The sequence below is a fragment of the Rhipicephalus microplus genome, chromosome X, assembly GCF_043290135.1.
Source record: "Rhipicephalus microplus isolate Deutch F79 chromosome X, USDA_Rmic, whole genome shotgun sequence".
NCBI classification, from domain to species: domain Eukaryota; kingdom Metazoa; phylum Arthropoda; class Arachnida; order Ixodida; family Ixodidae; genus Rhipicephalus; species Rhipicephalus microplus.
In genome coordinates, this window is record NC_134710.1 from 32,069,149 (window position 1) to 32,087,106 (window position 17,958).

At 45.4% G+C, this 17,958-nt stretch overlaps 1 protein-coding gene across 4 annotated transcripts in view; it reads right to left on the reverse strand.

Moving 5' to 3' along the window:
- Nucleotides 1–3,410: 3,410 nt before the first annotated feature.
- The window catches only part of LOC142774985 (uncharacterized), a 28,331-nt gene continuing 13,783 nt past the window's right edge, over nucleotides 3,411–17,958 (reverse strand). For all 4 annotated transcript variants that reach the window (XM_075876157.1, XM_075876159.1, XM_075876158.1 and 1 more), the window contains 2 exons: nucleotides 13,149–13,562; nucleotides 3,411–11,554 (listed from right to left, as the gene is read on the reverse strand). In XM_075876157.1, coding sequence (XP_075732272.1) covers nucleotides 11,192–11,554; nucleotides 13,149–13,562 — 777 coding nt within the window. In that variant the 3' untranslated portion in view covers nucleotides 3,411–11,191. The remainder of the gene's footprint in view (nucleotides 11,555–13,148; nucleotides 13,563–17,958) is intronic.

Here is a 17,958-nt window from a genome sequence, read left to right on the forward strand (position 1 = left end):
TGGTTTGACATCTGCACACTGTCAGGCACGCTTCAAACGACAAGAAGATGGTGCGATAGAATCTCACGCTCTGAGAGCTGGTATACTGACCTTCGGTGAAGGCAGGCCCATGCAGGAAAGGGTGCATTTGGGCTTCACAAGTCACCCTGTTGAAGAATGCCTGGGTCCTGCCCTATGGTGCTACAACTACCAGAGATTTGGCCATTTAGCGAGGAACTGTCACAGTCAACGTCGCATGAAATATATGCTCAAAAAACCATGACCACTCGGAGTGCAAGACTGTGTGGCAGCCAAAGTCCGCCAGCTGTGAAGGAAATTATACGGCTTCTTATACTCTTGATACCCTTAAAACAGAGCTGCCTCAAGATTACGCCAGCACAAGTGGATACATGGAAGGTAACCACCACATAATGCGCCCTCACGTAACCCTTGACACTGTAAGACATGTGGCTTAAATTTCCCACAATGAGCAGGACCAAGTGGATAAATTGAGTTATTCTACAGCTCTAAAGAAACCGAGCCGACAACCTCCAGTCAGCGAACGACAAAACCCGCCCTCAAAGAATCGGGCTCATCTCCCGCAGACATCACTGCAGACACTTCATCAAAAATCATCTCAGCGACTACCTCATCATCCACTCCTGACGCAGAAACCATCTCAGCGTTCATCTGATACTCCTCCTCGACGGTCAGCTCTGACCACGGATGCAGTGTCAGCGACGATCAATAATTATTCGTCTGTATCTTTGGCTGCTGTGAACCTACCGATTCCGTTCACAGCTTTTCGTGCAATTCTCGGTGCCCTTCCACAAGCAAACAACCTACTTACGTAAAAGCATTACTTTCAATGAAGCCGCTAGTGCTCCCAATAGCTCAGTCAGCTTCATGGCAGGCTTACTATGAATAGTCGCTGTAACAATGTCTTCATATTTCAGTGGAATGCTAACAGCCTTTGTAATAAATCAGCCGATTTTCGTAAACGTCTTGATGATCATGGTTCCCTGTATTGTGCATACAGGAAGCAGCTGTGTGAGATGATTTTTGATTGTCCACCTGCGTAATATATAAACCATCGCGCAGAGTTGGAAAAAGCAGAGCAATGTTTTGTGTTAAAAAAGACGTGCCATCCTATTTAATACAGTCAAGTGACTCAGATGTACCCGAGTTTGTGGCCTGCAAAATATCTTTTAGATATATGAGTGTCACTGTGAGAGGACTTTATCTACAAGATTCTAGCAAAGTATATGTAGACAGCCAAGTTAATGTCTTTATATTGTGAACTCATGGGTGCTGGTTTGTGGGGACTTTAACGCACATAATGTAATCTGGGGCAGTGAACATACTTATTCTCGCGGAAACGTTGTGTGCTGCTGAGAAATGCTATTCGACAGTGATAAATGATACCTATCCAACGTTTACAAGAGAATATCGATCGCTACTCCAGTTCTATAGAATAGATGTTACGCTATGCTCACATGACCTTCTTGAGGGTTCTGAATGGTCAACAGATATAAAAATGCGTGGCAGTAATCACTTTCCGATTCTAGTAGGACATAGACTTATGAGGAGTACAAGGACTCAACGCTACTCAAAATATACTAACTCGCAGCATTTTTGTCATCGCATAACGGGTGCATTAGGCGAAAAATCAAACTTAGAAACTTTTTTAACTATTATGAGCGACTCTCAGTACTTTTGCACCAAGCAAGTCATTGTGTCATACTAGTGTACTGCAGTTAACAGGGAATAAGAACGCTTAAGAGCAATCAGAAGACCAGCAAAATGGGCTTATCATTGCAGCAGAAAACTCGAGGACTAAAAGATGGCACAAAGAACTCACGCAACATCACACCGTCGCTTACAGAAATTAGGTAGCAGACGATGGCGAGAATACTGATAGTCGTTGAGTCCTTTCACTCCTGTTACTAGAATACCGATGATCGACCGATCCTTTGGTGCTACTGTTACCCAGAGCCATCCTTTCAGAGTTCTTGCCATAGCCCAGAGCCCTCCACCAATAAATGTTGCAGACGAATTCTGTCGGCTAATAACCAGACCGGGAATCACTTACACATGCCCACAATTTGCAAGTTCCACAGTATTTTTGCCTCAAAAGGCGTTTTATGTCAGAACACCTTCAACTGGATTGCGAATTTAGCTTAGATGAACTTAACTGTGCCCTTGAGTTATGTCGTACAAAAAGAGCTGCGGCACCAGATGGCGTTACGTATATGATGCTGAAGAAACTCGGACCTGCAGGTAAAACGACACTGCTAGAGTTATTTATTGATATCTGGATATGAGAGATTCTCCCAGATTCAAGAAAATTAGGTCGAGTAATTCTTGTCATAAAACCAAGAAACCTCCTTTATGTCTCTAATCATTCTACCCAGTCCATCTCACAAGCTGTCTTTGTATGTTGATGGAGAGAATAGTACACAGTAGATTTCAATGGTGGTGTGAACATACAAAAGTGTTTTCAGACTATACAGGGTGTTTCAAAAAATTGATCCAAAGATTTGTTTAAAAATAAGCAAAAGACGCTATTCGCCCACTGTCATTACAATTGCTTTTGCTCTAGCAGCAGGCATCTTTAGAAGGCGTTAATACATAATTAAAAAAGTAAATATTAAAGGTAACTTAGCCTCTTAGTTAGTTGAATTAGGCCGCTAAGGAAAATGGGAGAATTGAAGTATTTCATGCGAAGAACCAATTAGTGCTTTGAGGTTTTAGAAAAGTTGCTTCTAGTGATAACTGCGAATTAATGAAATTCTCCCCAGTTTTGCGGTGAAACCGAAACTGAACGCGAATGAGCACAACTGAAAAGACAAAGCGTTGTTACATAAACCATCAGCCGATTTTGTTGTATGGGTGTGTGGGCTGCGCTCGCAATTACAGCACGCACAATGCACATTCGTTAACGAACGGGGAAAAACTGCACCCCAGTAACCGCAGTTTTGAACAGTGACGTGACGTCACTGTAATCGTCTGCTTGTTGCACTCATCAGTCCTTTGATTTCGGTATCGCTGCACAACTTTGGGGAATTTAAATATTTGGTAGTTGTTACTAGAGGCCGCTTTTCCGAAATACTAAAGTGGCTATGGATCCTTCACATCAAGGACTTCAATTCTCTCATTTGACTTAACTGCCTGCCTTCACTAATTAAAAAGTTATTTATTTAGCTTTCCTAATCACTGTTCCTAATGATGTCTTCAGTCCTCTTAAGATGTCCGCCGCTACAGAAAAAGCAACTCTGAAGACAGCGAGCAAAAAGCGTCTTTTGCTGATTCTTAAACACAATATTGGACACATTTCTTCACACACCCTGTATGACAGGTTTTCGTGAAAGGCGTTGCACAATGGATGCGATTGTAAATATTCTGACATGTGTTGAGCATAGACACATGTGTGGAAACATCACAACTGCGGTATTTATTGACATTCAGAAGGCTTTCGACTCCATTACTCACATTCATGTCCTGGCGAAGATGTTAGAACTTGGACTATGTGGTCGATCACTGCGATGTATTTCAAAATTTTGAGCGATAGGATAATATACATGGAAACAACAGGACAAAGTAAATATCATTCCGTCACACAGGGCTATCCACAAGGAAGTCTTCTATGCATACTACTCTTTACCTGTGTTAAGGCGGCGTCACCGGGAAATTTACCAACTGTATTTAGGTATTCACTCTACGCAGATGACATCTGAATAAGGGCCTCAGGACCATAAATGTGCAAACTTCAAGTAGTGCTGAGACGTGGTCTTGAGATTGTAAACAAGTTTTTGAAAAACGGGGGCGCGAGTTTCTCGTACGCGATAATAACGGTGTTACCTTTCACTAGACGATACATGAGCAATTTCAAACTTACACTGGACAGAGAGACGTCAACCTTGGTGAAAGAGCATGAATTTCTTGGTGTTACCCTTGATAGACGCACATTTGCGTGCTAGAAAACAGGTCAACATAGTCATAAACGTACTACATTGAATCGCTGGCACAACATGGGAGGAATCAGTCTCTTCACTACTGCAAGTGCATAACGCACTAATAAAGCAAAATATTGCTTATTCAGCATTGATTCTCCAGGATTTATAGAAAACTACAGAGGAGCGTCTTCAGAGATCACTGGCAAGAGGGGTTAAGACATGGGAGTCCCGCAGGCAACATCGTGTTCTCTCGTAATCGCCAAAGCTCGCCATCTGCCATTCTCCGTAATTCTAATGGTCGAAACTTGTCGCCGTGTTTTTCGTATTTCAACTCAGCATGAGACACATCCATTGAACCTCTCACTTGCAGAAAGAAAAAAATGTAAGCTACACAATATTGTTCAGGAACATAAAGCTTTATCACCAAGCCATGAGATAAAAAAACTAGATATCAATTTCCATTCTTGGATGTTGTCAAGACCAAAAATACGGTTTTTGGCCGATAAAATAATATCTAAAAACGACATGTTCGTCACAGTCGCGCAGTAAGTGGCACTATTTCATATTTATTTCTTATATCCGCAGCATACTAGCATTTATACAGACGGTTCTTGTCATGCAAATTCGTCCTCTTCAGCTTTTGTCATTCCATACTTGGTAATAGAGCAGACATTTAAATTATGTCGTGCGATGTCGTCTATATTCTGTTGCGGAACTGTTTGCAATTCTATCTGCGCTACGCTTGATAACATTCAGAAAAGAGGCACAAAAATGGGTCATATTTAGTGATTCGCAGGCTGCTCTTAAGCGTCGCTGCAAAGTGATAGAAAACTCTTTCTAAACGCTTCTTTGTTATATGAGACGTTAAAAGAACACGCAAAAGCAAGAGAAATGAATCATGTGATTGCATTTCAATATATACCAGGTCACTGCAGCATTCCAGAAAACACTGCAACGCCTACCACGGCAATTAGGGCCCACAATAACGAGGAGAGAATCGCTCTGCCGATTTCACGCACAGAAACGCGTCTATTCTTTGGACAGATGACCTGTAGCGTCACCAAATACATATGGCTCAACAAAAAATCTAAAAGTTCAGAATTATATTTAATATACCCTTGCATAAAACTAAGCATTTATTCAGAGTTAAGAGTAAATAGGAGATTGGAAACATTAGTCTATCACCTACGGCTTGGTACAGCATTGATGCGACGCTTCCTACACATGATAAAATGTGCGCCTAGTACAGAGTGCTCTAGCGGCTACCTGACTATAATGTACGTCATCTGCTCCTGGAGTGCCCGAAATATGAGACACAAAGTAAAGTACTACGCGCAAGTTTGCAACTTTTAGATAGGAGGCCTTTCATAGGGACAAAAATACTAGGTCCATGGCCAACTGCAAGTCTTCAGAAAAAAAAAACGCTCATCGCCTTCAAGAAGTTTGTTTTATGGAGATATTTTATTCAGATATTGACCTACCATATGTGATGTCGCCTTCATGATAAAGAAAATGGGTAATATTTAGATAGCGTGTTTGGTATGTGTAATCATTTGGCTCCCTTGTGAACTGACTTTCTGTGTGAAAATTTTGTACATATGAGGCGTATCTGCATTGTCATGTGATGAGAACTGACCTTGTGTGTAGAAAATATGAACCTATTAGCCGTATGTTACCTGACCTGTGACGTTTGGCTATTGTGTATTTTCACATCGTATGTTGTACAGTCTCGCATTTTGTGCCGTTATTGTTTATCTTATGGCATATCTTGTGTACTAATAGAAAAGGAGTAGCCGGTGCCACTATAATGGCACCAACCTCTCCTGTTTCACCATTTTAATACAAAAAATCACAGCATTGCCACGAAAGGGAAGCAATGAACGCGATAGCAACAAATTGGAAGGTCACGTGCAGAATGGCCAGGAGATAAAAATGTGCCCTAAAAAATGACGCAGTAAAGATAAAAATGACGCAGTAAATGAACTCTCAAGTACACATTAACGAGAATAAGTGTCTCAGTTGTTACTTCGGTGTGTCTGAAAAGCGCGCGCTTTCCGCGAACGTATACACTGTGCAAATATCGCAGTGGTCTTTTTGCGCCCTGTAACTAAAACAATCGTTCCGGTAAAATGCGAACGCCACCGAAGACGTACGATGCTCCCTACACGAGAGATAAGGGTGCTAGTGAGCGTATACCTCCTGCTCTTTACGGTGCAAAGTGTGCGCGGGAGATGAGCGCGTAGCCACTGCATCGGGACGATGTTGCTACGCGTGATCATGGTGCAGTTTCGTTGTTAATGATGAAAACACGAGATCGCCCCCCGCCCCCAAGGTGTCCGCCAGCTGCATTAAGTGGTAGATTTAAATAGCTTGCGGTTTGAACGTTGAAGGACGTGCTCCTCGGTGGCTCAGTGATTGAAGCCTCGCACTAACAATTCAGAAGACCCAATGTCGGTACCGCGGGCCGGAGTCTTTTTTGCATTTTTTTCTTTCTTGCATTTTCATATATATAGATACGTGTACGTATAGGGGGAGTGACGGCGACGCCCAGTTGGCGCCGGCGGCAAAATCCTGTCGAGAGTGGCCATCTAATTGCTATCGCAATAAAATGACCCAGCTCAAGAAACGGGTATGTGCAACGCAAATATATGCGGCCTATATCAAATAACTATCATCATCATAAACGGTATACACCACGTAAATTGGGTAAGTTCCACTGCTTACCACTGGTCTACTGAAAATGAAGGAAGACACAGCCGCCCCACCACGGTGGCATAGTGGCTAAGGTACTCCGGTGCTGACACGCAGTTCGCGGGATCGAATCTCGGCTGCGGCGACTGCATTTCCGATGGAGGCAGAAATGTTTTAGGCCCGTGTGGTCAGATTTGGGTGCACGTTAAAGAACCCCGGGTGGTCGAAATTTTCAGAGCCCTCCACTACGGCATCTCTCATAATCATATGGTGGTTTTGGGACGTTAAACCCCACATATCAATCTATCAAGGAGGACACAGCCCAAGAAATGGGTATGAGCCACAAGAATACGTCACATTGGTGAGAAAATGAATTGGCCTTTACGTGTGACAAGCATTTGGGACTCACCATCTTTAACCGGCTAAGCCCAAGCCACAAACCGCTGTGGCCTGTAGATTGGCGAATATGTCCGGGGCTGTTTTCTCACTAGCGTAAAGTTATTCAAGTAATAATAAAGCTGCATCCCAATCAGCCGCAATAAAGTTCTTTCAATCAATATTGAAATTGCATCAATCTCGATAATGCTACCGTCCCATAATACCGAATTTGGGCACAGGTTGTGATGGGTTTTGTCCAGCTTGGAGATTGCGCTACGCAACCTCTCTGAGCGGAAAATGTTGCGTGATGTTCGTTCAGTTTGTTCCTTCTGCTGTCGTTTCCCACGTGCACGTACACTTATTGTGTCAAGAGTGATATGTATACGTACTGTGTCAAGGACAACTTGTATACTCTAGTATACTGTGTATGGGACACGATATTACGTGTATACTTCATGGGCCATTACAAGCTGTCACACCTACCGGCTGCTATCAAAAGCGCACACAGTGGCCTTAAAGCGTACATTCAGCCAATGTATTGGGAAGACGTTAAATACCATGCAAGTCATTGCACTAGCTCTGGCATCGTCTCGTATTTCGCCATGTAAATAACCCCAAAAGTTCCGACCACCAGAGTTCTTTGGCATTGGAAAACATCACTACTATATATGCGCACATATATGTTGGTTTACGGGTGTTCTGTGTGGTTCACCCCAATTGAAGAGCAGCCGTAGTGGTCGGGAATCTAACCCACGCCTTAATGCATAACAGCGCGATACCACACGTGCTATGTTGCCGTGGCGGTTTTCTTTATCAACGTCCCCGCGCATACACACTGCGGAGAGGGCGTACGTACGATGCCGCAGAAAAAAATAAACGCAGCTACGACTCCCTCTCTTTCTTTATTTACTGCAGATGGAGGCAGCGTGATAATCATGACAGCACAAACTTATCAATGTGGGCATGCAAGCCCGCACTAGCTTAACACAAAACTCAGCACATAACTAGAAAATGAGGACGAAAGAGATGGCATCACTGCACAGCACCGACCCTACGATGCCAGTATGCATAGACGCAGTCCGCTTTGGAGGGATTTTATTCGTTTTTCATGTGAGAGTAGCCTTCGGACAGAGCTATTTTTCTAAACCGTGGTGCATTATAACTGGCGCAATGAGTTTTCGAGCTGTTCGTTCCAAAATGAAGCGGCGCACGTGCGTGCTCTCACAGATGTACATGGTGGCCAGTTGTCTGGCTGCGAGCGGCTGAGTTGTGTTGCCACTCTCCGCCAGGTGCTATTTTTCGGCGCGCCACCTATCCAGCGCTCTTCTCCCATAGACGGAAGTGGCAACTCTGAGGGTCCCACGTTGGACTACGGTCTTTAAAATATACTGGATAGTCTGCCGTCTCCGGGCTGTCCCCGTGGAAGGCCGCGTCCGCGCCGATGGTGCATGGTCCGTGATCACGGCACTTAGATTGCGGCGCCCCCTGGCCGCCAGTGCACGAACCAGCGGCTCGGACGTGGCCGTGCCGCTGGTTCATCGGCACAGACGCGGTGGAGAGCGGCAGACTAGCCAGTTTTCTAGGGACCATAGCTGGACTACCTATTGACGACTATGTTAGGGTCATTAGTTGCTGCTGTTGCTGTTGATTGACTGATTGATATGTGGGGTTTAACGTCCCAAAACCACCACATGACTATGAGAGACGCCGTAGTGGAGGGCTCTGGAAATTTCGACCACCTGGGGTTAACATGCACCCAAATCTGAGCACACGGGCCTACAACATTTCCGCCTCTATCGGAAATGCAGCCGCCGCAACCGGGATTTGAAACCGCGACTTGCAGGTCAGCAGCCGAGTACCTTAGCCACAAGACCACCGCGGCGGGGCCTGCTGTTGCAGTGCTATATAAATAGTATCTGCAGCTATGCATTTCATTTACTGAGCTGGTAGCTAATGCGCTTGTACACGCAGTCAGATAATTTCTCGAGAATCGTACAAAACACGGGCTTCTGGCTTGCGGTACGATTTGTTCATGTTCCATTAATCCAGCATAAATTACTTAACGGAAGAACCTAAAAAAGGTACATTAGAAGTTTTGGCGATCAAAGTCCTTGGTTGCATTACTGCTTCTAATGCTGCAGTTCAGACAAACACGAATACAGATGCCCGAGATTCTTGTGAATCTAGCGAAAACGTGGTTGGTCTATGATAACGGTGCGTTGGCTTCACCCAGTCGTCTCAGCCAGCGCTTCCTCTATTTTTGAAGAGCCTAAAAAGAGCGTTCGCCCAGGTACCGAAAAAAAATAGGAAGCTATGTCTCAGCTTAAAGCGTGCCACCACAATCTATGATCACGTGATGACGAGCGCAGCAGGTGCACAAGCTGTCTTTGAGAACAGCGCGTCAAGACGCCTCTTGCATGTTCACAAGTGGAGGCCGCAACAGAGGAAGTTGCAGGGACTGCAAGAGGGTTATGAAATGAACATATGAGCTCTGTTGACGTGCAGCTCCAGCTTTGAGAACCTCATCAAAACATATGAAGTATCTTAACCACGTAAATGTAGCTCATTTGCGAAATGGCATCATTGGTGCTGCAGCCTACGTCCCACGTGCACATTTTAATTTGTACTAATGCAAGGACAGACCCAGTTCAGAAAGAGGCTCTACAGGCTACAATATTCAAATGCGGGGTGTAGAGATACGTAACCCCGAATCACTAGGGTAAATCCTCGCATATAACAGATGAGCCGAAGTTATTTTTGCAAACAACAAGGGTGACCTCGGCGACACATTCATCCGCAATACGCTTGCGATAATGCTTCAACATCATGCTGTGGACGATACGGTTACGTACCTGTGATATCTGCAGCTCAATTCGTACAATCATGTCGACGCCGTGAAATGCGTCGTAGACAGACTCTGCAAGTATCCCGAGTGATGTTTTTCAGTGAAATTGCACAGACGTGAAAATCTATAGAAGCGTACAACAGCCCGAACAGCCCTGCCCGATAGACCTGTGTCAGGTGTGTCATCGCAGCCGCATATAATCCGAAAAAACACAGTGTAAGTTACCCCTTTGTTACCTGCTACTTTATAGAGCCGCATCCTCTCAGAAAGAAACACATGATCGATCATTGTCTCGATGAGCGAGTGGCACCGTCACACGAGCATGACGACATAATTTTGAAGTGTTGACTTTTGCAGTTATATCAACAATGGCAACCGTGAAATATGCTTCGCATATGACAATGCTATCTAGAACGTTAACGTGTGTTGAGCTAAATAAGAATAAATGCTCTACTGTGAACACTGGACTTAAAGCGGTAGCGGCGTCAAGACAGTAGCGGAAAGAACTGGACAGGGTCCTTTTTCACTACAATGCAAATATTGACAAACAAAACAAGTAAAGAGCTGGATCCTTAAATACGTTGCAAATATATTACGACTGATAGCAAGCCAGTACTGTCAAACGTAAAACACTTAACTTAATTATAACTGCAAGGTGTTGTAAATGAGCAGGAGAGGTCGCCAGCACACTAGCTATGTGAGGCACGTACTGGAACTAATATAAAATCGCCGCAGGAAAAAAAAAAGCAGCCAGATTATTCTGGCTTCCTCCATTGTGGAGAAGTAAACGTGATTTAACATGCATATAAAACTGGTTAAAGATCTTAAAATTGCAGCACTTGGGTACCTAGCGCGATAAGGCACCCTATAATTTGCTCGACAGTGAGAATGTCATTGACCTGGTGCATGAACCTACAGAGCCGAAAAAAGAATGCATATGGAAAATTGGCACATCCTCGGTAATTTCCTTCTGCTTCTTCGTTCAGTGACGAAAGCCAGTCAGCAAAACCTCTACCGCACGTCTCCCACAAAGGGTCCTCTGCTAGGTGAAACCATAAGTAGATGTCACTGCCGGACACAAAAAAAAGAGCGCAAACTTGCACACTGAGACAGTCTGTAGGATAAGGAACACTTGTCACCAAGTGGGCCACTGCCCTCGCGTGCAGAATTCCAGAACATTATAGAGTCACAATGATGAAGGCGGCAAAAAATGTAAATCAGTCACACTGCCATTCAATGTGATGTACATGCCACGAAGCTCACACATGGTTCTTCTATGCATAGGTGGAGGCGCAAGCATCAGAATGCAGTATACCACAGTTTACTCAGCACATGAGGCGTTTCAGAATCCGTCACTGCTCTCGCTTCCGAAATTGTAGTTTACCGGCGCTGCCCTGGAGCGGCCTCGGTTGGCGGGACTTGGACGCGGCACGGCAGGCACGTCGTCGTCGACCGAAGAGGAGGAGAACGACAGGACCGTCATATTCTTGGTTGCCTTCTTCGGAGCTGACATAAGGTCAGACTCGGAGTCATCTGCCAGAGCCTTCTTGTGTGCCCAAGAAACTGTGCCGGGTTTCTTGGCGGGTGGCTTGACGAAGTCCGTGTCACTTTCGTCACCGGTGGCGTCGGGCTGCTTTGTGTTAGCCGCGGCTCCGCGCTTCTTCCAAGGGTGTGCTCGTTGTGGAGCCTCACGTTGCTGGCGATGCTGCGTAGCGTGCGGGGAAATTGAAAGTTGGTAAGGCGGGATGGTCGAAGTTACGCAGTGATACACCAAAAAAGTTGTGGGAAAGAACCAAGAAGACGATTTGGTCAGCAAAAAACTCCCACTTGAATTTGAACACTCTGTATACCAGCTTTTTTTTTACTTGTTAAAGATCTCTCGACAAAATCTAATAGCATTTGGCCCCTGTCGTTTTCGCAAGTACACTACGTCGAAGTGGGGACACTATTCCGCAGAAACACACACACAGAAGACACACAGACAGACAGACACACAGACAGACACACAGACCGACACACAGACCGACAGACTGACACACACATAGACAGACACAGAAACGGACACACACACAGACAGACACACACACAGACAGACAGACAGACAAATCCCTGCTACATTTCATGTCTTTTCTGTGAGCTCTCTTTAGTATATGCTGGACGTCAACCACAGAGCACATAAACAATGACCTTGTCTGAAAATAAAACAGTTTGCTGGCGTCTAGCTCCAACCTTGGCTCACATCGATTATGTCCACTGGGAAAACATATGAAATACACAGAAGAGAAGTACAAAGCAAGTTCAAATTTTCTGCGTCTCTGTACAGCTAGTCCATCCCGTCATTTACGCATACCCAAAGGTATCTTGAGGCAATACACATTCAAAGAAACTGATGCTGTGCTCGTGATTTCACTGCTGTTGTGATCAAATGTTGCTTGCGGACCGTTATGGCGAACTTGTTGCACAGCGTGACAGTGCCAGCGCCTCCTCTAAAAATAGAAGTGGCGGTGGACAGGGCGCTCAATCGTATACACATGTCTGCAAGCGGCCCCAGCGCTTGTTCTGTGTTGGCGCTATAAAAGTACTTGTATGACCAGAAAAAAACATTAGTCGCAGGTAAAAGTGCACCTACTGCAAGTCTCTTAATTCATTTTTTTATCAGATAGCCCCATTCGGCAGTCATCTCTTACATTATACTCTTCCTGTGTTTCTAATGTCATGCACAAGTGGCGTTCAGCATATCTTTAATTGAAGCCCACGCCATTGTTTGCTTTTCAACAGGCTTTGTCATTTGAGGTGGACCCCCACTCGCCAACTATCTCAATGATGCATACCTTCTCCGCCTTCTGGTTTCATGCTAATTCCATTTCTAATTTAGTGATATACCTAATTAAGCAGGAGCTAAGATGCATGTACAATGGCGATGGGAAGAAACGCGAGCAGTGCGGGATCTACATCATCCCCTGTTTTGCATTACTTTTCAAGCGGCTCTAGACTGGTTGTTAATAAAAAGTCACTAGTGTCATCCATTATGCAATCAAGAACCATTATAGATTTTGCGTGCGTACGTGTGTGGGCGTGTGTGCGTGCACTACTGTGGTCAGAGTGTGATGAAAACAGTGTGCCCCACTGTTCACGTTTCTTTCCATCCACTGTTACATTTAGACAACCAGGCGAACGGAAAAAGCTGGGACTTCGGCGACACAAAGAAAACGTCGTGCTTTTTCCCATCTATTCCCTGATGTCTATACCTTATGATTGTTACCAGTGCTTCGTATTTACAACCAGTGCGTTGCGCTTACCGAAGGGCCCACCACAGGCTCGAAATCATCGTCTGAACCCACGCTGTTGGGCGGCTCGTCGTTCCCCGAAGAATCGGAGCCCGACCGAGAGTTCTTTCTCTTGTTGGACTTTCTTTTAGTCATGGAAGACGTGTCCTTAGTGGTGCCTCCTTGTTTACGCAGTGGTGCCTTGGCGGGTGCGGAATTTGTTCCCCGTTCAAGGCCGCCGGGACTGGTGATGCTGGTCAATGTTGCAGCGTTGCCGTCCCCAACATCCCCGTGGCCATCGACAGCAGCATCGCTGGTCGCCTTCTTGGCGGCCCCGCGGCGCGCTCCGGTGGTCTTGGCCTCCGCTTCCCACTCGACCTTTGACACGAGGCGCTCCGCAAACGCCGAGGGCTTCGTCTCACTTTCGGCCTTATTAGACCCCACGGCCTGCGAGATAAATGCATATGTGAGAGCAGTCCTAAGTGTTGATCCAGCGTATGCGGTAATAAAGGGGCACGGCAATGCTTTCCGAACATGATAAGGAGTTTAGTGGTCTGCTGACATTAACACAACCAAATACGTCGCCCCATATATCAACAAAGCACCTGCAGTCTCGCATAAAACTCCATTCGCACACTTCCGCACCTTTCATGTACAAGCTGTCACCAAGTGGCCAGTTCTTACAGAAACAAAATTTAGGCAACTTCGCAAAATGAATAATGTCGAGCAGGCGAAGCTAGGTCTTAAGGTTCATAATGTCTACGCTGAAGTTGCCGACTAGTGTTTCACGTTTGTGCTTGTAGGTGTTTTTATTGTTCTGACACAATTATGATTTATAATAGTCTTTTGTTAAGTTAGTGTGTGTGTAATATGTTTGAACTATACCTTACGTGGTGCTCTTAAATCACCTGACTTGGAAGGCGTCGTTGAAGGCAGTCAGCATCTGTTGGTCACCCGAAATATTTGCGTCGCAAGAGGAATTGCAGAGCTGCGGGCAGGCAAAGCAACGGTTATGCTCACGAATTTCAGCAATGAGTACAAACATGTGAACAAAGGAACAACGGTCGCATACATCGAAGAAATTGTGGACGCCACCAGTGCTTTCGCCCTCGCAGACTCTGGGGAACCTGCTCAGAGGATCCAAGCCCCTCCCACAGCTTTCGACGTCAATCCCAGACTTCCGAACCATAAGCAAGAACAGCTCATTGGCCTGATCCTGCAATACGAAGATTGCTTTTCATCGTCATGAAAAATTCGGCAGACCCCAATCACGAATCATCGCATCATAACCGAAGAAAATGCCAGACCACTTCCTCAGAGTCCTTACAGGGTTTCCATGCGAGAACTTGATGCCATGAAGAGACAAGTTGATGAAATGCTGCGGGATGACATCATCCAGCTGTCCAAGCGTCCATGGGCGTCCCCCGTGGTGTTAGTGAAGAAAAAGGATGGGACCCTACGTTTCTGTGTCGATTATCGCCGCCTGAACAAAACCACAAGAAAGGACGTGTATCCTCTCCCACGAACAGACGACGCACTTGATCGACTCCATAACGCCAAATACTTTTCATCAATGGACCTCAATACTGGCTATTGGCAAATCGAAGTCAACGAAACAGACCGAGAGAAGACGGCATTTATAACACCGGATGGCCTCTTCGAGTTTAAGCTGATGCCCTTTGGCCTTTGCTCAGCGCCTGCAACTTTTCAACGCGTTATGGATACATTACTGGCAGGATTGAAGTGGCAAACTTGCCTTGTGTACTTGACGACGTCGTCGTGTTTTCCTCGAGTTTTGATGAGCAACTTCGGCGCCTTGAAGCTGTACTTTAGGCCATCAAGACGTCCGGACTCACACTGAAGCCAGAAAAGTGCAGATTTGCGTACGAGGAGCACTAGTTTCTGGGGCACGTGATTATCAATTCTGGAGTTCCTCCCGATCCACGGAAAATAGCCGCCATCACCGACTTCCCGCCGCCCACTGACAAGAAGGCGGTGCGCCGATTTCTGGGCCTGTGCGCCTACTATAGGCGGTTCATGAGACATGAGAAACTTCGCCCGCATCGCCGATCCACTCACTAACCTTACCAAGGCCGATGTATGTTGGTAAGGCCGATGTAAACAACAACCTTACCAAGGCCGTTGTTTATCAGTCGCAGACTGATAAACAACGGCCCCATATTCTAAGCGGGTGCGAATGAGGCTTCTATATAGGTTCATGAGACATTGCCTGTCACTACCCCACCTAGTACGTGACAACACTTTTAAAACATTCATGGCTTTTAAACATTTTGTTTTTAGATACTTGATGTGCGGTACGAAGGTCAACTTGTTGTCCAAGATTAATCCTAAGAATTTATGCTCTGTATTAACAGACAGACGTTGACCGTTCAGTTCAATGTCGGGTTCTGAGTGCATGGCTGTCTTTCGGGAGAACAAGACATGCATGCTTTTTTGTGGGTTCAGTCGGAATCCGTTTTCCTCTGCCCATTTGGAGACCTTGTTTAAACCTAACTGAACCTGCCGCTCACACATTGCCAGATTGCAAGATCTAAAGCCAAGCTGGACGTCATCGACATATATACAATAAAACATATTGCGAGGAATGGACAAGCGCAAGGAATTCATTTTGATGAGAAAAAGTGTGCAGCTAAGTACACCACCTTGTGGCACGCCTGTTTCCTGGACAAATAATTGGGAAAGAACCGTGCCCACTCGGACACGGAATGTCCGGTTTGACAGGTAATTTTCGATTATGTGAAACATTCTTCCGCGCACGCCAAGGTGGGACAGGTCTCTTAGAATTCCAAAACGCCATGTTGTATCATAAGCCTTTTTGATATCGAGGAATACAGAGAGAAAATATTGTTTATGGACGAAGGCGTCCCTGATCTGTGCCTCAATACGAACAAGGTGGTCTGTGGTATATCTACTTTCTCGGAACCCGCACTGAAACGGGTCGAGCAAATTGTTTGTTTCAAGGATATGTACAAGTCGGCAGTTTATAATTTTTTCAAAGACTTTGCACAAGCAGCTTGTAAGTGCAATAGGCCTATAACTCGAAGGTAAAGAAGGGTCCTTGCTCTCTTTCAAAATGGGACTAATAATAGCCTCTTTCCAGGAGGTAGGGATAGTGCCAGAAAACCAGATAGCATTGTACAAACAAAGTAAGGTTTTTCGTGTTTCGATTGGTAGGTTTTTTAACATTTCATACACCACACGGTCAGAACCTGGGGCAGAAGTACTGCAGGAGTTTAGAGACGTTCGCAGCTCAGCTAGACTGAAAGCTTGGTTATATGCCTCGTATCTAGTGCCTTTGTGTTCGAGTTTCTGCTTTTCTATTCTTGTTCTGTATTTTTGGAAAGTGTCAATATAGTGGTATGAGCTGGACACCTGTTCGAAGTGTGCACCGAGAAAGTTTGCCTGATCTTCCAAGGTATCACCCTGAGTGTTTACGAGTGGAAGTATGTGTACTTGTTTTCCTGCTATCCTACCGACCATGTTCCAGACTTTAGCCTCCTGTGTGTATGAATTGATCCCTGACAAAAACTTCTGCCAGCTTTCCCTTCTGGCCTGCCGACGCGATCTCCCGCCTTGAGACTTTATTTTCTTGAAAGTGTCGAGATTTTCGGCTGTCGGTGAGTTCCGAAGCAGCCTCCAAGCTCTGTTTTGCTGTTTGCGCGCGTTTCGGCATTCAGAGTTCCACCATGGCACACGCCGTTTTCCAGGGTGTCCATTTGTTTGTGGGATGCATTTTGTGCAGCATCAATCAAAAAGGCTGTGAAGTAGTTGACAGCAACATCAATGTTCAAAGTAATTGATTGATTTGTGGGGTTTAACGTCCCAAAACCACCATATGATTATGAGAGACGCCGTAGTGGAGGGCTCCGAAAATTTTGACCACCTGGGGTTCTTTAACGTGCACCCAAATCTGAGTACACGGGCCTACAACATTTCTGCCTCCATCGGAAATGCAGCCGCCACAGCCGGGATTCGAACCCGCGACCTGCGGGTCAGCAGCCGAGTACCTTAGCCACTAGACCACCGTGGCGGGGCTCAATGTTCAAAGTACATATGTCCTTCCAACCTAGACGAGCGATGGTATAAAACTGTTCCCAGTCGGCTCTATTTATGAGCCATTTGGGAACACGTGGTGGGCACTCAGTTATTGTAGTTGTGCTCAAAACTACGGGGAAGTGGTCACTTCCGTACAAATTACTGACGACATTCCACTGGAGTAGAGGCACAAGAGATGGAGATACTATGCTCAGGTCTATGGAGGAGTAGGTGCTATTAGCGAGGTTATAATAGGTTGGTTATTTTCGATTTAGGAGACACGCGCTCGACGAGATAAGGAACTGTTCGATCAGTCAACCTCGCGCGTCATACCGAGAGTCACCTCATAGCCTGCCATGCGCATTAAAGTCTCCAAGGAGAACATAAGGCTCCGGAAGTTCATCAATTAGAGAGTGTAAATCACGTTTTTGCAGCTGATAGCTAGGAGGAATGTAAATAGTCCAGATTGTGATCAATTTATCAAAAAGAACTGATAGAACAGCCACTGCCTCGAGGGATGTTTGGAGTTGTAAGTGTGTGCATGCAATTCCTTGATTCACTATGATGGCAACACCTCCGGATGATGTCATGGCATCAACACGGTCCTTTCGGAAAATAACGTATTTACGAAGAAAATTTGTGTGTTTTGAATTAAGGTGTGTTTCTTGTACACACAGCACTTTTGGTGAGTGTTCGTGTAAGAGTTCTTGGATGTCGTCAAGGTTTCTGAGAAGGCCCCTCACGTTCCATTGTATAATTGGAGTGTTCATGATGAATGTAAAATAGT